This window comes from Hippichthys cyanospilos, chromosome 21, assembly GCF_059441005.1.
Source record: "Hippichthys cyanospilos isolate Australia breed blue-spotted pipefish chromosome 21, RoL_Hcya_1.0, whole genome shotgun sequence".
NCBI lineage: Eukaryota > Metazoa > Chordata > Actinopteri > Syngnathiformes > Syngnathidae > Hippichthys > Hippichthys cyanospilos.
The window spans coordinates 11,260,066-11,280,499 of NC_142389.1; the positions used below are offsets into that span (position 1 = coordinate 11,260,066).

At 37.4% G+C, this 20,434-nt stretch overlaps 2 protein-coding genes across 5 annotated transcripts in view; both read left to right on the plus strand.

Moving 5' to 3' along the window:
• The window catches only part of kcnk9 (potassium channel, subfamily K, member 9), a 38,288-nt gene extending 23,478 nt beyond the window's left edge, over positions 1 to 14,810 (plus strand). Inside the window, exon 2 of the mRNA XM_088405259.1 lies at positions 7,828 to 14,810. Within this exon, the coding sequence (XP_088261385.1) occupies positions 7,828 to 8,717 (890 nt within the window). The 3' untranslated portion in view covers positions 8,718 to 14,810. The remainder of the gene's footprint in view (positions 1 to 7,827) is intronic.
• Positions 14,811 to 16,824: 2,014 nt separating this feature from the next.
• LOC148406607 (uncharacterized) lies at positions 16,825 to 20,025 on the plus strand. Of its 4 annotated transcripts, XM_088405205.1 has the most exons (4): positions 16,840 to 17,236; positions 17,869 to 17,923; positions 18,155 to 18,192; positions 19,147 to 20,025. In XM_088405205.1, the coding sequence occupies exons 3-4, from the start codon at positions 18,184 to 18,186 to the stop codon at positions 19,867 to 19,869; spliced, it is 732 nt and encodes a 243-aa protein (XP_088261331.1). In that variant the 5' UTR covers positions 16,840 to 17,236; positions 17,869 to 17,923; positions 18,155 to 18,183; the 3' UTR covers positions 19,870 to 20,025. The 4 variants fall into 4 exon arrangements, with proteins under 4 accessions (XP_088261333.1, XP_088261331.1, XP_088261330.1 ...); XM_088405207.1 differs by lacking the exon at positions 17,869 to 17,923 and having other exon boundaries at positions 16,825 to 16,876; XM_088405204.1 differs by lacking the exon at positions 17,869 to 17,923.
• The last annotated feature ends 409 nt before the right edge of the window (positions 20,026 to 20,434 follow it).

Here is a 20,434-nt window from a genome sequence, read left to right on the forward strand (position 1 = left end):
AAATAAGATAAAAAACGTCACGATTTCTAACGCTTGAAGAATTCTTAACATAGTTATTAATTAATATTACTTCGTTATTTGATTGATACAGTACTGTATAATGTACTTTTTTGCTTTTTTCAAGTTTTGTACATTTTTTTCACATTTTTGAAATGATTTTTTTATTTTGAAATATTTTTTATTTTTCCTGGAAAAAAAAAACGCAAAGTACTGAGACCGCGATATCTGAGACCGTGAAGTAGGGGGGATCACTGTACAGAAAAAGTTACAAGACCGTATATTTATGTATTTATGAAATTGAAATAGGAACATTTATTATGTCATTATTAGAGTATTATGATTTTTGAGGACTTTTGCATTAAGGGAGTCTAGGCTAAGCCAATCATCGACGTCATTGAAAAATTTACAAATGTCATAAGTGTGCTGCTAGCGCCAGCCAGGGGTTTTCCTTTTCCAAGCACTTGTGTTGATATTGGGTTATTATTTGACTTGCCCAACAGACACACACACAAAATGTTAGCCACAAGTCAGGAGCTTTGAGATTTTTTTTTTCTTTTTTAATAAAAAGATGTGCAAGGCCCTACTTGGATGTTACCCAATCAAGTCAGACAAAAAATTGAACTCCAGGCAAATTCCCTGACAGTTGACGGGCTCCCAGCTAACCTGGGCAGCCCCTCATGCCCCCTTTAACTCGCCTGACGTCTTCTCGCCTCTGCGCTCCTCTTGACCTTCATTAAAATGCCAAAGCCCGCAGCAAAGAACACCTCTGGGCTACCTGGGAAGGTTGGAGCCAGATTAACCCGTGGATCAAATGAGGAAAAGGCGCTAGTTTAAGCAAGTGCTTGACACTTGTAGCTAATGGCGAGACTGGGTGTGGGCACTAATGAGTGTCAGCCTTGACTGCCTCATAAATAATGCATGGTATAAGTGGGTGACCAAGGAAAACTAATAAAAAACGAATTGTGGTGTGTCTTATATGAAACACTTGATGAAGCAATTTTGGGGAGAAATTGCATGTGACTGCTGAAAGCTGAAAGAAAAATTTGGAAGCATGTACTGTAGAATGATGTGGAATGCTTTGGAATGGTAATAGGGTGATTTCGAATTATATGGAATGATATTGGACAATGTGGAATCATGTGATGAGATATTGAATGATACGGAATTATAAAAGCTTTTATTTAGAAATTTGAGGAAAATAATTGTAAGTAGGGGCTAACTGACCAATTTAATGTTGGAACGTTTCAGTTGCCGTGGCAATTAGAGAAAACAATAACGAACAAGATTTTTTTTTGAAAATTTGAGTGAATTTTGAGGTAAAAAAATAAACATTAACATTTTTGATTTGGAAAATATGTAAGATTTAATGTGTTCAAGATAAGAGTTGAAAAGTTTGGAATGTGACAAATATGGAAATTGGAGAAACCAAAATTCACTTTTATTTTGAAACAGTTAAACATGTAGTAAAAATGAGCTGAACAATTTAAATTTGGAACATGTGTACTAGTGAAGAAAAATGGTACCTTTATTTTTGCTGAAAAATTTGGGAAATCTAGTATTGTGTATGAGACATAGATTGACAAAATGATGAAAATTTTGAGTTTTTGGAAATTGAGTAAAAAAGATAAAATAGTAGAGATGTGATGAAGAGTTCAAATTTGAAAACATAGGAGTTGGAAAATAAAAGTAATTTCATGTGGAATGTGTCACAGGAAACGGATGGGTATTTTGTGCATAAGAAATTATTTTGGTACACTTGAAAAGTTGTGAATTTGGTATGAGGAAAAAAGAGTGATGAACCTTTATAAATTTTTGAGGAGCAACACTTTTCTTTTTTTTTTTTTAACTAAATTTATATTATGCTGAGCAGCACACTACTTTCTTCCCCCTTCTTATCCAAATCTCGCTTATAGATTTTGGTTTAGGACAGTGGTTCCCAAACTTTTTTCAGTGATGTATTCCCTGTGAAATGTCTTTCCAGGCAAGTACCCCTTAACCAGTACAAAGCATTTTTCAGCTAAAAATAAATAAATAAATAAATAAATATTTGAAAAATGCCATGAGCGTCTGATTTATTCATCTTCAGACCCTTTCAAACTTTATTTGTATTGGTCCACAAAAATAAAAAAAACAATCTAAAGTGGTGTCTTTTGGATCATAGAAGAAATCTGTTATCAAAAATAAATAACTTCATTCATAATAAATATTTTTCCACAAAGAAATAATCAATATAAAGTGTCAGACCTGTTCTCAAAAGTAAATACCTGGTTATTATAAATAAATATATAAAATATAAAATGTATGTCCACACAAAAATATTAAACATATTGTGTCCACTTTTGGGGTTACAGATGAAATCTGTTTACAAAAATAGACAATTCACTTTCACTTAATTCAATTTCACTTAATAAAAATTTGTTGACAAAAAAATGAACAAATTGTCAGACCTGTTTTAAAAAAAAATTATGAATAAATATTTATCCACAGGAAAATATTCAACTTAAAGTGTCCTCTTTTGGTGTTGGTGTGTTGACAAAAATAAATAATTGACAGGTAACGAGAAGCGGCACATGACAAGTTGGGTCCAACCATTCTAGCATGGATGAGGAGCTGTCTTTTTACAATAATGAAATTGAATCACATACTGAACTTCAAATTTGTTTTATGAAAGTATTTATATTTTCCTGAAACAATTAGTTCAAAAAATATTTTCAAAGGATTTTTGCATGTTTGTTTATTTATTTAAAATCTCGAGTACCCCCTGAAGTTCCTTCAAGTACCCCCAATCGAGAACCACTGATCTTGGTGACAAATTTGCTGGCTGAAAGTACGTTTGAGTCAGCATTTCTTTTTCCTTTTAAGTGATCAGTAGCGCACTGAATTGGCGGTTGATTCCTCTATCATTTTGTTGTTTCCCCTACTTGGCACCAGCACAGTGCTACATTTGTCCACAGATTTGACAACTTGCTGAATAAAAATGATTTAGAAAAATAAGCCAGTCACAAAAAGCCCTAAAGCAGAACCGGTTTGCCCTGTTCCCGCTTTTTCCGGCCTTTGGTGACTGAGATTTAAAACAGTCCTCTGCATCAATAGGTGCGCAATACCCGCCCTTCAAGCCATCAAATGCCATGCTACTATGACCCCCCAGAGCCCAACTATCTCCATAAAAATCAAAAGCATCCCCATTAAAGCAAAGTTAACACAGCTCCCAAGCTGTTTTTTTTTTTTTTTAACACCTGTGTGTGAGCTGTTTTAAGCTGATGGTGTTTTAAAGAGGTGATTTCTAACAGTCAGAGCAAAAAGCCTCCATAAAGTGCTTTGCCTGTCGGGATGCAGGACAGTTTACAATTGTATATGGTACTAATTGTATATTAGTTTTTATGTGATGTATGTAAGAAAATCAGTCATAAAGCCAACCCCTTAAAAAGCAGGCAGGTCTCACTCAGTCACTTTGAGAGAGCTCACAGGATAAAACCATCAATTTCACTTTGGGGATCTTGATTATTCAAGAGTGAGACTGTTTTGAATGAATGATTTATTGCTTACTCGCATCTGATTTCCACCAATATAACTCCACAAATGTTTGGCCTAATTGAGGTGTTTGTGCAATCTTCCTTGGTGGCTGAGGAAATACCAAGTGAATAAGTTGGACATCAGCCAGCGATGGAAGTCATTTTAATCTGAATCAACCATTCAGCCATAGGACTCGTGTGACTGCTATACTTAATTTAGATTAGTTGTTGTATTTTTTTTCTCTTTTCCTTTTTAAGGCCAACTGTTCATTTGGAACCACTGCAGATTTAACAAGAATGGCTCTCAGTGGAATGGAGTGGAACTGTTAACAAAAGTGAAAAAAGAAAATCACGGGGTCTTGCTATTGTTTGAGTCCTTCTTTGTTCATGGAGAACGATGTAAATGATTATTATCAGACAGTAATACCATCCAAGACAACATGGATAGGCAATAACCTAATTATCAACAAACATTTCATTCCCAAAACCACTTATCCTAATGTTAGCCCTATGGCGTTCTTTTTTTTTTTTTTTTTTTTTTTAAACTGTGTGGCATTATGTTACAAATTGGCATGAACATCCCTCTGATTTTCTTATGATATCTGAAAAGAAAAAATGGAAAAAAATCCCACTAGGGAGCTCAAATTTCCAGCAGGTAATAAAAACATGTTAAATTTCAAAATGCAACAATTCTGACATTTCTATGTGATTGCAGCTGGACATGCAAGATTTTGTGTACAAAAGTAATCACTGCCCACATGTTGGACCACATAAGACCGTTACTGTATAAATACAAATTTTCTGATGCATTTTTTTCTGATTAATGACTGATTTTCCTGTAATTTTTGCAACATTCTTTTGAGCGGCAGTCACACTATGTCAGCAAACAGAAAATTCTTTATTGACTTGTGTTTCACCTCAAGACAGTAGATGGCGGTAGAGACCAGTTAAAGTGTTATCGTCACTTTGCAGGTTACAGAGACAGACCATATGATTTTAACATTTTTCGTGGGTGTTAATAAATTAAACCTACATATGGGTAGAACTGATGCCACTGAACAATTTTAGTGGTTGAAGGAAAAAAAATATTCATAAAAAAGTTGAAATGAACTTTAAACTTTAAATGCCTTTAAAAGCATTTACAAAATTTGGAGTAAAATGCAATGTGTATAGTTGGCAAAGTGCGTGCACAAGGGTTAATTTAAAACCTCCCTTCATGTTAGCTTAGCATCTGTACACATATATATTCTAAAAAATACCAACTACATACAAAAATTCCTCCATTTAGGCCACTGTCAGGATCCTAAGTAGCACTGAACAATGAACATACCGATAATACCGTACATCACAGTGGTTGTCAACCTTTTTTCTGTGATGCATCCCCTGTGAAATATGTTTTCAGTCAAGTACAAGGGGTAAAAAAAAAAAAACAAACAAACAAACATTAAAACATGCCATTAGTGTCTGATTGATTAAACTTTAGAACGTTTCAAACTTAATTTGTATCAGTCCACTAAAAGTCAATCAACAAAATTTGCCCTCTTTTGGATCATGGAAAATGTCTGTTAAAAAACAAAAAACAAAAAAAAACAACTTAATTATTAATAAATATTTGTCCACAAAAAAAATTCAACATAAAGTGTCAGACCTGTTCTCAAAAAGAAATAATTATAAATAAATATTTGTCCTCAGAAAAATATCAAACATAAAGCGTCCTCTTTTGGGATCGTAGAAGAGATTTAAATAATTCAGTGATTATTTTTAAAGGACACTCAAACTATATCCTAAGGGAACATTCTAACATTGATGTTATCTTCTGTTATCACAGCATCTGGTGACACGTACAATAGCTAGCTAGCACACTCGCTCATTCTTATACCGATGTGCTAATGTTATAGCTTATATATTTATGTTCCATTTTATTAATTCATTTATTTCTAGAAAACATTTTTTTCTGACATTTTTTATCGTGTTCATGCAATTTAAGAAAAAAGCTTACCGGTATATTAGATCTTTATATTTTACAACAATATATTTACAGTTGACAGCACTATTTACTGGAAATATGAACCAGGCCGGCAAGCTTAGCGAAAATCTACATACAAGTGACATTATATATATGTACTATATTATATACCATACCAAATAAATACTAAACCATTATTTCACCAGTCTGACTAACCTGAGAATACTGTAGATTCTCCTCCAAGTGGCTCCTGAGCTAAAACAAGTTTGATACTCCTGATTTAAAACATTTTCCCTTTTTAATGTAGCTATTGTGTTATTGAATGAAAAGAGACCTCGCAGTGTTGAATTAGTGTAGTGACCCCAGTCATTATTATTTATGTGTATAACATGCAGTCATCTTATACCTCTTCCCTGTCAGGATGTTAAGGAGCTGGCCATGTTTTACCATTTGTCTTCTCCCTGTTCTGAAATCTGTCTTTCCGTGTTGATGTATTCATTAGGCCATGACGATTTGCATGATGAGATAATTGAAAAATGTATCATATTATAATGGAGCGACATCATAATGGAATTTACCCTTTCATGCTGTGTCAGTTCAATTTGAGCATCAATGACTCAAAAGTCCAGTGCTACTGTGGCCGTAGCGCACGCACGTACACACACACACACGCACACACACACACATTGGAGTAGGAGTGGGCAGGCGCTCCAAATAAGCCAAGTGCAAAGCAGGCAAACAAAATTTGACTCATGCAGCATTAGAACCTGACGGTGTGCATGTGTAGAACATGGCAGGTGCTCTTTTTCTCACCCATGTTCAACTAGCATTACATTATGCACTTTGTCAGTTGATTCTGGGATTGACTTATTTTCATGCAGATCTGCCACAATGCAGGGTTTGATTATTTTAATTGTTTGGCCACTATTTGAAAGCCTAGTCTTAAAAATAGTGAGTTTGAACATTCGTGTGCAGCTTAGTGCACGCAACATATCGCATTTCTTTCCCATTACTTTTTTTCAATACCTGTTTACGTCAATGCCCGATGTAACGTTTGCGAGTAAGCACAGATGATGTCATGATTGTTTGTCTTTCCTCGCTGACTGTTTTCTCATTTCATTTCAAACCATTCTCCTTGTGTGTTTTTGTCGTTCTGCACAAACAAACGTCACCTGTGCACACACACACACACACATACAGAACACAAAAAGCACCTGCGCAGGGCACAACAAATACAACCGTTCCCAGGACAACAACGTATCATTGAGTCATTACAGTACTGTATTTTCCGCACTATAAGGCATACCTAAAAGCCTTCAATTTTCTCGAAAGCTGCGCATAAATACAGCGCATAAAGTGTGATTTTTGTTTTTTGGGGATGAAAAAAATAAAATAACTTAATCATCATGTTAATTATTGGATTTTTGCCTCTGCGTTTCAGTTATTAACGTATATTTTAACAATGAACATTTTTATAACACCCTGTTTGAAGTTTTGATATGCTATACGTATTTGTTTCAATTTTCAAGCAATTCGATCCACAAGTTAATCAATAAAGCGTTAAGTTTTTTTGTTTTTTTTTTATTTGAACAATTTGTGCTTTCACATGTTCACACAAAATAATCCTATGTACTTTATATAAAACAATTAAAGACCAAAAACAGAACTTGGAAAATAGTAGTGCTGATAAGCTATAAAAACAGATTTTGGGAATAGTGTTACAGATAAGTTACATAGTTACATACATTACCACTCTATTTATTTAAAAAAAAACATACATAATATGAACTTTAGGAATAAAATTGCTACACAAAAGGTTGGAGATGTGAATAGGATGCATGCCAATAAAAAATAATTCTGTGTAAGGCACGCAAAAAATAGTCTGTACCTGGTGATTTTTGTGTTGTTTTTTTTTTTTTTTTTTAGTTACGCGACTACATTCACACAGGAAGCAGCCAAATGATGCAAACGTCAAGTGATGGGGGAGTTGTCTGGCTGCATCTTTTCCACAATTTTAAAATATTCTTGTAATAACAGTGACCAGCTTTTGGTAAGACCCCGCTTATGTGCCAGCTGTTTGCAAGACACTCCTCTTAAGACTTTATAAAAGCGAAACACTGGTGGATATTCGTGAGGCCCAAAACGATTGTGAGTCAGCAGCATACGTTTCATTAGCTAAAAGCGTACTGGCCCTGCATTAGTGAAACTCATCTACCTCTGGGCAAATTGGATCACCCCCCCCCCCCCACCCCACTGTGGCGAGTGCCAGTTCCACCTCTGCTTTTTTTTGGCAGCCAGTGCCGTAAACAAAAAGTTGCAACTAATGCACTTATTTCTTCTTCCTGTCAGGTTACGGGCACGCGGCGCCAGGAACGGACGCGGGGAAGGCCTTCTGCATGTTCTACGCCGTACTGGGCATCCCCTTGACTCTGGTGATGTTCCAGAGCTTGGGCGAGAGGATGAACACGTTCGTCAAGTACCTGCTGAAGCGCATCAAGAAATGTTGCGGGATGAGCATCACCGACGTCTCCATGGAGAACATGGTGACCGTGGGCTTCTTCTCCTGCATCGGCACGCTGTGCATCGGCGCCGCCGCCTTCTCGCACTACGAGGACTGGAGCTTTTTTCAGTCGTACTACTACTGCTTCATCACCTTGACCACCATCGGCTTCGGGGACTTTGTGGCCCTGCAGAAGAACAGGGCCCTACAGAAGAAGCCCCTCTACGTGGCTTTCAGCTTCATGTACATCCTGGTGGGCCTGACGGTCATCGGGGCCTTCCTCAACCTGGTGGTGCTTCGCTTCCTGACTATGAACAGCGAGGACGAGCGGCGGGACGCCGAGGAGCGGGCCTCTCTGGCGGGAAACCGTAACAGCATGATCATCCACATCCAGGACGAGTCGCTGCAGCGGGGGCGGCGGCGCGGGGGCCGCCAGGGCCACCGCGACGAGATGAACGACTTGCACTCTGTGTGCTCCTGCATGCACTATCACTCGCATGAGCTGCCCGCCCCCGCCGGGCTTGTGGGCGGACTGGGATGTGCCTTCTCCCACCAGAACTCGCTGGGCTCTCAGCTGAACCCGGGTCACTACTATCACTCCATCTCCTACAAGATCGAGGAGATATCACCCAGTACGTTGAAAAACAGCTTCTACCCGTCACCCATCAGCTCGGTGTCGCCGGGCCTCCACAGCTTCACGGAGAAGCTCCAGCTTATGAGGAGGAGAAAGTCCATCTAGCCCGTCCTCGGCGAGCATCATCTCAAGCACTTTCTCTTTTTCCTTTTTTTGTTTCTTTTTTGCTCCTGATGGAGAACCGCGGATCACTGAACTGACAATTGAGTCAACATTTTTGACTAGCAAACTCGTTAAAACATACAGGCAGTCCTCGGGTTACACAGTACTCGACCTCCGCCGGTTTGTCGCTACGACGCCTTAGTCTCGTGTGCTATTTGGTCTCCAGTAGCCCACCAGTGTAGAGTGTCTGTTTGTGCTCTGTAATTTTCTCAGTACCCTCACCATTTTGACAATCCTTTTTCACACCATGGCCCCCAAAAAGTAAGCAGAATCTTCTTGCTCGTTTAGCCAAGAGAAAAGCCATAACAGAAAGAAAGCTGAATATCATCAAAAGATCAGAGAAAGGCGAGATGCCGACGAGTATTTGGATAGTTATTTAGACATTTAGGGGGTATTTAGGGGTATTAAAGGATTAATTCCGTCTAACGTGGAAAATCAGGTTACGTCGCCAGCATCAAAACAGAACTCGTTTGTAACCCGAGGACTGCCTGTACAGTTATTGCAAATATTTTCGAATGAAGATGCAAGTATGAACAAACGAGTTTTTAACAATGTTTGAACGTACTTGTGAGCAAAATGCTAAAACAGAACATTTTCTCTCATAATTCCACAGGTTATTGACTTGCCTGTGCATTTATTCCATGGCATTATGGGAAACAATGCAAAAAGGCCATCAAATAACTGATTTTTCACTGAATTTGACACTTCATTTTCAAACTTATTGGTGAGATGTAAATCAAATGTTGAAAACAAATCTTAATTACTCATGCGCAAAACAATTATCCTTACAGGGGAAATTGCTGGTTCTTCACCCACTAGCACATTTAAATGTCAGAAATATCTTTGAATGTATTTACATTAAAACATATACATCTGTGAATACATTCCAATATCATTTATAAGTTTTAGTTTATAAATACGTTTGAATGTACTTGGTGGCAAAACCTTAAGATTCCATGCATACCCTGTGGAATTATGGGAAAATAATGCCAAACAGACATAATAATAAACATAAAAAAAATAAACAATCATTTATTGAACTTATTGCTATAATGTAGGCCAATTGCTAAAAAAGCAAAAAAGAAACATGTTCTTCCCTTGTGCATGCACAATATTGCGATATTGAAATATGGCTGTGCTTTCAGCATTTAACATACAAATATGTTTGAACACATTCAAATATTTTGGAAGACATCCAAATATGTTTGACGGTATTTTCAAGTACCTTCAACTGATTTGTGAGTATGTTTGAATGAGTTTGCCAGTCAAAAACGCTTCCTTCTCATTGGCAGCGCGATGCTTTCGTAAAGAACACTCTCATGGATGCAAAGCATGAAGCATGGATGTCTATTTTTCCAAGGAATTACCACTTGCAAACACTTAATAGAACTCCAGCTGGACTCTAGAAAACTCTTATCTTAAAACGTTGGTTTCCTACCAAATGATGCACACTTGGGGAAATGCTATTTTCATAAGGGAGGACGCTTGTTTCATCTTAACTTGAAGAAGCCGTCGCAGAGAGACGCCGAGGATGCTTTTTCTAAAAGCCATCTCACACAAACATCGTTGCTAATATTAGCATGTGCGTTTAATAACCGGTAGCCGTATTTTTTGTGACATTCGTTGGTCTGTGGCCAACCAGCTTTGTTTGGAATCCAAAGGATCATGCTGTTGTTGACATTTGCTAATTTGTTTTACTATTTTATTTTTTTGTTTGGAGTCACAGTAAAACGATACAAATATGTTTATAGATCAATAGACGCTAACAGCGTCTTTTAGACAACTGAGGAGATAGCGTTCTCGGACCCCAGCTTGTGACCTACTGATGAAATCCCATGGAGCAGTGGTTCTCAACCTTTTTTTCGGTGATGTACCCCCTTTGAAATATGTTTTCAGCCAAGTACCCCTGAATCAGTGCAAAGCATTTTGGGGTAGAAACAAAAAATACTTCAAACATGCCATCAGTGTCTAAACTTTAGAACCTCTCAAAACCTCCACAAAAAAATAATCAAGTTAAAGTGTCCTCTTTTGGATCATAGAACAGATCTGTTATCAAACAGAAATAACTTAATTCTTGTGAAATGTTTGTCAACAAAAAATAATCAACATAAAGTGTCAGACTTGTTCTGAAAAAGAACAATTATAAATACATATGTCTACAGAAAAATATTACATTTTAAAGTGTCCTCTTCTGGGATCATAATTAGTGATCATTAACTTGACAGGTAACGAGAGGTGGTATGTGACAAGTTGGGCCAAACCATTCTAATATGGGGGAGAATCTGGCTTTTGAAAATAAAAATTGAAACTGAATAACCGGAACTGAATAACATAAAATTTGTTTTATGAACTTATATTTAATTCAATAATTATTTTAAGTTGCATGTTTGTTTTATTTAAAATCTTGAGTACTGGAGTTCCTTCAAGTACCCCCAGGGGTACCCGTATCCCCATTTGAGAACCACCGCCATAGAGAACGCAGTTTGAGCAAAAAAATTCAAATTTCTTAAATGAGAATTATTACCGGATAAATTTCCATAAAGCTCAAGGCTAAAGAAGCACAAAATCATGCACTTTCATACATCGACCTCCAAAATTGCATCTTCTCTTTGTTTTCATGTTTACTGTTGGCCGTTGAAAAAATTGACATCAAACAGGTGTCAATAAGAGCTCGGGCTCTTTTTTTCGAGTACTATTCCCATTGTATATTAAGCATATGTTGCAACAACCAAACTTTTCCTGACTAAAACCCAATAGAACATGCATTTTACCTACTAGAGTTTTTGATGTTGTATAAAACATCAGCAAGATCCTTTGGGTTTTCGTTACAAAAGGTGACTTATATTTGGGTAAAATGTTCAACTGTCGGACCATATGTTTGAATATTTACTCCATGTTCCTATTGCAGTTGTGTTTTCAAAAAGATCTGCTTTTGTCCCACCTGGTCAAACTCACCAATAATGTTTGCTCTCAGGTTTGAACCGATCGCCTTCTTTTGGTTATTTTGCTTTGCTCATTTTGAAATGACACACAATGTACATATCTCAGTTCTCTTTCAAATATTACGAGACGTTTTCCAAGAAAGACTACTGAGGTGCATCATCTCGCCAGGCTGGGTCTCCTTTGTAGATATTTGAGACCACTCCGGCCTGTTTTAAAGCCCAATCTGCCTTCTCTCTCTATCTCTTTCTCTCTGCCTCTCTCGCCCTCTGTCCCTTGCTCTCTCTCTTTCTCACAGCTGGTCTATGAACGCATGGTGAAAGCATTTCAACTGTATATTGTTTGTATACCAATTCTAGCTTTTCATAAGCCGCACGAGCTCTTTCCCCCGTTCGTTTATTAAGTTATAGCCAATGAAAAAACATATTTATGAGTTCAAATCCCTGTCCATTTTGCCTTGTCTCCTCAAGTGGGAGAAGAGCACCGCCGCCATTCTACCTTGAATAGAGTCGGGATCGGGTCGGGAGTTGGGACAAATGTAAACAGGCAAGGCATTGGTGTGTGAGATAAACATTGTTTCATTAAGGGAACACGATCGGCTTATATGTTTGTATCAAGCTTTGGAATAAATACAACAAACAAAAGAGGCATGTGCATTCTTTACGCATTTGCGTAATTATGTGCCTTGAAGAAACTGCTTTCTGCAGAAGCAGGCCTATATACTATTACAGCGACAGTTTGTCAAAACCAAGAGCGATTTATCATAATCAAGAAAGCGAACATAGACATCACAAGGTTTCCTGCGGACGCAGCCTTAAGCGCAAGTTAACCATTCTTTTTTTTATAAATAATAATAAAATCAGATGGGTAAACAATAACCCAAATCAGATCAAAAAGGACCAACTCAACATTGTAAGTTTTTCATGTTACCCAAAATGCTGGGTCAGTTCATTTTTAGCCCAATTTGGGTTATGTTGGACTCAACGATTTTCGTGTTACACTCTAAACACGGTTCCGTCAAAAATACCCCAAATCGTGTTTCGAAAGGACCAGTCCAACTTTTAAATTGTTCACATTACCCAAAACGTTGGTTCAGCCCAGTTTTGACACAACTGTTTTCAAGTGTATTTTTTAATCAATAATTTTTTTATGCTCGAAAAACAATTACACCAAAAATGACCCAGGTCAAAAGGTGATAAACCCAATTTTTTCAAGTTGTTCATCTTCCCCAAAATGTTCTGGCAGTTCAATTTTCTTTCAGAATTCAAGTTTTCAAGTGTATTTTTTGACCAACATTCCAATAACAGTTGAGTTAAAAATTCATCAAATGGGTTCAAAAGGGGACCAACCCAACTTTAGGTTGCTCATATTATCCAAAAAGTTGGGTTAGTCAATTTTGGGCCCATTTTGGGCCCATTTTGGGCCCAATCTGCATTTTATTTGACTCATCTGTTTTCTATTGTATTTTTTTCCCAACAATTTTGAAATTCTAAAAACAGCATATTCCCCCCCTAAATTCTGTAAGTTCGTTTTTGATTCAATTCCAGTTATTTACTGTATGACCCAAATGTTTTTTAAACAACAGTTTTATACTCTAATAATAGTTGGGTCAAAAATAACAAAAATTGTCTCAAAAGGGGACCGACTCATCTATTTACGCTATTCATTTTTCTGAAAAATTGGGTCAGATTATATTTTGGCCCAATTTGGGTTATTTTTTACCTGACTGTTGTCTCATGGATTTTTTTTTCTTTAACCAACTCTTTTTTTCATTCCAAAAAAGTTGTTTCGAAAATAGCTGAATCAGATCATATGGGGCGGCCAGCCCAACTTTTTTTTTTTTTTCAATGTTTTATGTTGTTCATATTAGCCAAAAGTCAGCCACTCATTTGGGTTATTTTTGACACAACCGTTTTAAATTGTATTTTTGTTAACCCAACATTTCTTACAAAAATAACAGAAATTGAGTTTAAGGGTTAAAATTTTTTTGTTGTTTTTTTTTTACCTTGTTTTTAGGTTGTAGGAACTTATTTACTGCATTTAACACAACATTTGGTCGAAATTAGATCTTTTTTTTCTAAGACAAATTGGGTTATTTTTGACCCAACCGTTTTTAGAGTGGACATATTTATTTGGAATTGGTTGTTTGGGAGAGAGAATAATTTGTGAAAATAAACATAACTTTCAAAAATAAAAATGCTCCTGTTAATCGGAAATTAATCAACATCGTGGTCATCACTTGAAAATTTAATGTTGTCAAAAAGAGGTTTTCCATTTTGTCCTTTCGTTAGGAATTACTCTTTTTAATATATGGCTTCTTTTTCATAACATTACTTCAGAAACACAGCTTTGTTCTACATAAGACATTATCTGCAAAAGTTACGAATTTATCTTTAATTTACAACATAATTCTATTTGCATAACATTCCATTATTATTGCAAAAATTATGACCTTTATCCAAAGGTTAAGACTGTTTATTTTAAGTTGCAAATTCTTTTTTTATAAATTGACATTTTTTTCCACATTCTACTGTGACTTAATTCTGTACTATTGCTACTTATTCTCAGAGTATGGGAATGAAAAAAAAAACTAATTTGTTCATCGTAACCTAAATGTTAGATCAATTTTCCAAGCCCTCCCTCGCCCATGCACCACATGCGCACATATGACTCTGATTTGCCTGCTGCCAGCCCGTGCCACATGTTACACTTATGGCCCTAGACAGATGGCGTGCACACACACATGCGCCATTGCTGGCATAAGGCTAGTTGTGTTTCCACTCTAAACATGGCAAAGCTGAGAAGAACGGCATTGGTTTACATGTGGTAGCCTTACCCATGTCTGATCAAATCACGTGTACCTTATTTTGTGTAATGGGATTCTTGTATGTGCCTCAAGTCAACAGTGGCAGAAGAGAAGGCAGAGGATAAACGAACCTTCTCAGTAGTTTATTTGAAAGTTTATTTTCCCTTTGCACCTGTCTTTTTCCTTTGTAGGGTGTGTGCATGATTTGGTGCGGGTGACTCACACTTGGTGGCGTGAAACAGCTGGGTGAAGCCATAGCACATTTTCATAATAAAACTAACAAATACTGAGCTTTTGAAAGCCTTTTGTTTTCTTCTATCATTGGCACAAAACTGGAGACTCAGGTGGTTATCATTTGGATAGTTGAGATTTCACTTGGCGGCGAAGAAGTGGTTAGCATGTTTGATCATTTTGTGGAATTTGAACGTTATTCTAAATAATCAGGAAATTGGATGAATTTTATTCTCCAAAGCAAATGACCAGATGACCAAAATGATCAATGTATTTAAAAAAGAAAAAAAAAACCCTCCATAAAGATGGATGCCGCTTATCATGCTAGTGTAATTGCATTTCAGATTATTTTGGGATAAATTCAGTTGTGGTTGCTGGAAAAAACATACTCCTCAAGGTACCACTGTGCAGAGGGTCCTCAACTTACAACGTGGATCCGTTTTTAAGACGCGATGTACGTAACCCAAATTTCAGTGTAAATCGAAACACACAAAAAAAACAAATGAGTAAATAGATTATTCTATACGCACTGTACTGTAAAGTATTAAACTATTGTTCTGCCTCTTTTTGCCCGTTTTGTCTGATAACCTTTGTTTTTGCGCCGCATTTTATTTTGTAGAGAACTCTTGTTTTGAAGGGTGCGACCTGAAACAGTGCGGCGCCATTTTATCGCCATAAAGATGGATGCCGCTTATCATGCTAGTGTAATTGCATTTCAGATTATTTTGGGATAAATTCAGTTGTGGTTGCTGGAAAAAACATACTCCTCAAGGTACCACTGTGCAGAGGGTCCTCAACTTACAACGTGGATCCGTTTTTAAGACGCGATGTACGTAACCCAAATTTCAGTGTAAATCGAAACACACAAAAAAAACTAATGAGTAAATAGATTATTCTATACGCACTGTACTGTAAAGTATTAAACTATTGTTCTGCCTCTTTTTGCCCGTTTTGTCTGATAACCTTTGTTTTTGCGCCGCATTTTATTTTGTAGAGAACTCTTGTTTTGAAGGGTGCGACCTGAAACAGTGCGGCGCCATTTTATCCCTGGTGCTTGTGCGCGTAATTCTGTTACAAGACATTAGGGCGAACAAGTTGTGCCCGCGGCCGGCAAGAATGGCTGCGGGGAGGCAGGGTCAATCTCAACTGTCACTTTTGTTACATCAACAAAACCCAAAAACGGAACATAGGTCTCTCTTGCGCGCATCAATTTGTTGACCGGTTTTAGACCGCTTCATAATATCTAATTTCACTTCCATGGTGATGGCCTTTCTTGTCTGAAGAATCTGCCTTACGCTTTGGAGCCTTAACGAACGGCAAAAAGTAAAAACAAACAAACAAAAAAGATCAAACATGTGTTAGAGAAAAGAGAAACACAACCAAGAGATGCTGTCTTCCTCGCCCACAACAACCACAAAGCATATTCATCTACTGGACGCTAGAAAGTACTTCACATTTGTTTCCCGAGTGCGTTCGTAACCTCGAAACATCGTAAGTCGAGACCGTCGTAAAACGAGGACCTCCTCTATTTGTTTTATCCTTAAAGGGATTATCAGTACAGCACTCTGCCTATAATTCAAGTTTCAAGAGTTTTATTGTCATATGCATAGTAATGCTACGCAATGAAATTCTTATTCTGTTCTCTTCCATTGACTATGTACTTCAAAGAATGTATGTATATTTTTTAAATGTAAAATTAATATTTTTAAAAATACATATTTCCACTTGTTGTCAACTGAAAATAACATTGGAGTGCTCAATTAATGACCAATCACCGCTCACCTGAAATTTACAAGCTGAGCTGTGACTGGTCGTTTACCTGAGCCTTGAGCTTGTGTCATTTCCAGGCCAAAGAAAGTGGATAAATATATTTTTATATGTATTAATTTAAAATGAGAAATACTTTACTTGTCAAAATAATTACACATTTTCTTCTTAACGTATTACAACTGAAAATGGCTAAACTTTAGTATCCGGCACAGCTTTCGGATGTCACGTGATCAGATTCAGAAACCAGGTAAAACGTGATTGCGCGTTAACTTTAGCTGCGCTGCTGTGACGTCATTTTCAGTCGACCATCAGTGGCAAAACGACATGCCAGCTAAACTACAACGACTAGTTATTAGTAGGTGTTCAGTACGTCGCGGTTTGTCGCGTGGTTTGGCTCATTGTCTGATTGTGAAAAATAACATTGCTGTAGTGGTGGCAAGAGTAACAATTTCACCTACTGTTCAGGTTAAAAGACACAAGCGTAGCCGCTTCTCTCTCCGTAGCCCAGCACAGCTGCATGTTCAGTAGGTGGGAAAATGAGCGGTGGCCCACGCTGCCGTAATTACACCGCACAAACGTCAAGCGAGTTAGAGAACAAGCAGAGGGGCGTTCGGGTTCCCCTCACGCTGTCCAGAGCTGTAATTTGGCGTGGAAAACGACCACATAAACGGAGCCAAGTTGAGGCGGAAACGTGATAGAGCTCCACAATAAGCAGGTGGGCACAGAACGCCTGGTTTTCTTTCGTCATTTTTTTCCAAGACCCAAGGCCAGTAGAAGAAGATTTTCATGAAAATTTGATTCGTTGTTTGCCACTATCTCATCCATCGTGGAAACCCTGCGACAGCCGGCCTCCCAAATTCAATAAATGAGGCTGATGTGGGAGTTAATGGAGCTAAAATTAAAACCAGCAACCGGTATTGTCAGGTTCTGTGCTTCGTTGCTTTCCTGCAGGCAGCGCTCGGTCCAAACAGCAACTTGTGTAAATCGCTCTCATATTGAGTTGCACAATGCTGCCAGCCTGGTGAATCGTGTTCATTATCGCACTTTGATTAGAAGAAGATCCCAGAAGGAATGAAACAGGAGAGAATCTAATCAATGCATTTCATCAAACGCAATATTGCCTCGAATACAAAGGCGTTTAACCCTTTATTACTTAGGAGAGAAAAGGGTAAATTAAAATTTTAATTTAATTTTAATTTTAATTTAAAATTAAATATAAGTGGACCCTTTTTCCACCTAGAGTCCTTCAGACAATTTTAAGATTAAAAAAAAAACTTCAAGAAATACAGCATAGTAACTATTTATTTTGAGACAACTTCTCAGACTCACAGCTATGCTCATTCACAGTAATGGTCATTGGCGTCCTCTAGTGGCAAAATGAAGAAAACATACTATTTCAACAGTGAGTATTATTTTTCAACGCATTCATGGTCATTATATCATTGAAAATAACAACAAGAAAAGCCAGTGTAGATGTTGGTATAGCGTTTCTTTACTTGGCTTAGGATCTTTGTTTAGAATCCACTTTTACTTCTTAAAGAGCGTAATCTTCGTAATCCCATTAAGGCTGCTTAAATGTGTTAGAGCTTCAGCGACCCAATTGGTTTGCTCATTCTACTTTTTCCACAAACAGGACATGAATCAAGATAAAGGACAAGCAAAATGGACAAGGTGAGTTTTTGTATCTTCAAGAACTGGCTGTGTAGTTTTAAATAATATAGTACTTTTTTTTTTTTTACTGTTGTAGAGATGAGTAATAATGGTTGAAAGATGTTGCATCATATATGATCTTTTCAAAATCATGTTGTTTGATCTTAAATGAAGTCATCAATATGTATATTATCTCATGTGCAAGAAGTTTGAAAAATCAGCGTCTAAATTTTACATTATATTTTGTTCTCACTTTCAGAAACGTAAGTTTTTTTAAATATCATTTTATTCCTTGTAAATTTTTCTATTGTTCAAGTGTTACTCTGCCATACTGTCTAATAGATTCATTTGATAAATTATTTGAATTTTGTACAACACTTTATAATTCTATTTATTGGGAAAATGACACAGGATTAGGATTGTTTAGTTTTTTTTTTTTTTTTTAATTAATGTTGCTCTATAAATTGTATAGATGGAGGTTTTTGCAATAAAGCTAACCCCCTCCCCCAACATTTCATGCTGAATTAAATATGCACATGAAGGGGTGTGAATGAAGTGAATGTAAATTAAGTGAAACAAAATTAATACATAAATAGCTAAACAAATACAATACAAATAAATAAAATCTTAAATTAACATATACCATAAATTGAAGTAACTACATTCTACATGTAGTGGTCTAAGTAGGTACAAGCAAATTGGCCAAAAAAAGAAAATTGAAAATATAAGTACTAAAAATAATTATGTAAAAGTAAAATATTTTTCGGTTCACAGTTTTTGACATGTGCTTGGAATGCTTGGTTTTGTTTATGGACAAAACTACTGAAGCGATGCTCATGTGACATGAAAATGCCTCGACTTAAGAATGTAATTTAATTTGTAGCTTTTGTGTTTGTATTGTAATGCAACATTTCTCAACACTGGCAGGAATGGTCACATGTGTGTTGAGACTGACACAAGATGTGTTTTTTTCAGGAGGTTCCTCGACGGGAAGAAATCTCGACCGTCCAAGTTAAAAATACCGCGTTGCGTCTGAACGTTCAAAACCTACGCCCGGTGGCTAAATATGGCCGCCATTCAAAAACACCTGGCCGCCATTTGTCAGCGACACATGGGGAAGAGGTCAAGGGTCATCTTGCGGCACCCTCTGCGCCAGTGAAACTGCCCGGGTTTGAGTACCCGAGTGAGGCCTGGAAAGGACTAACCAGAAGACCCATGAGGTTGCCGCCTCTTTCTGATGAAGTAGTGAAGAGCCACAGGCAAAAACTGCAAAGTCTCCAGCGAGAAGGCCAAATGGCTTCCTCCGCAACAAAGTCAGAGTCGCTCAAAGCCTCCGCGTTCACTCCTAATCCACCGCAGACCAGACCTACGAGGCCTCAGCTGACGAGATTGGAGGCAGTGGAGGTGAGCAGGAGCGGTCGCCTGGAGGAAGTTCAGTGCCGAGGCACCGGAGCTCATTTGTTCAGCAAACCGGCGCCGTCTGCTAGCTCGCGGTGCTCACTTCGCAGCGGAGCCCAGCAGAGGGATGCCTGCAGTGCGAGGCGCATTAGGCTGAGAAGAGAGCAGCACCTGGAAGAGGATCATGCTGATGCGTCGGCAGAGGAAGGCAAGCTGGAGATCCGAGGGGCCAGATGCATGCTGGGAAATGCACAGAAAGGTCTACTGGAGATACAAAAGTTTCAGAAATTGCCACCATGATGTTTTCATAGAAGGGCATGGAATTTATCCAGTTGAGAAAAAACTGCCTATGGGATTCTAAACAAGCAATTACAAACTCAAACTGCACTGCCAAAATGGATTAAAAAAAAAAAAGAAAAGTATGTAAATGACGAAATGAAGAACATATTTTTTTATTTTGGGGGAAAAATGCCAATAAAATCTATATGATCTATTTGATTTCTCAAGTTTCTTGAACGTTTCAAGCCTTAAGAACTGTCTAAAAACAAATGTACAGCAAACAGCTGCTGTTTTATGGGGACACACCCTGAGACATGTAATTACTCATAAATGCCACAAGGTGGGGAAAAATCTCTTGTTTATTCTATTAGATAAGTCTGGGGCCTGTCTAAATGAAGCTCCTCACATCACTTTAACGTTTTCATTGGCACAAGTATGACATGAGATGTTGCAGGAGCAATATATTGGATGCATTAAAGTGCAACAAAATTACTTTGGCATCAATACATCAGATTCATATGTATTGACATTGACTGGAAATCAATATATTTTTAATGATACCTAATGCTTTTTTCTATTATCTAAA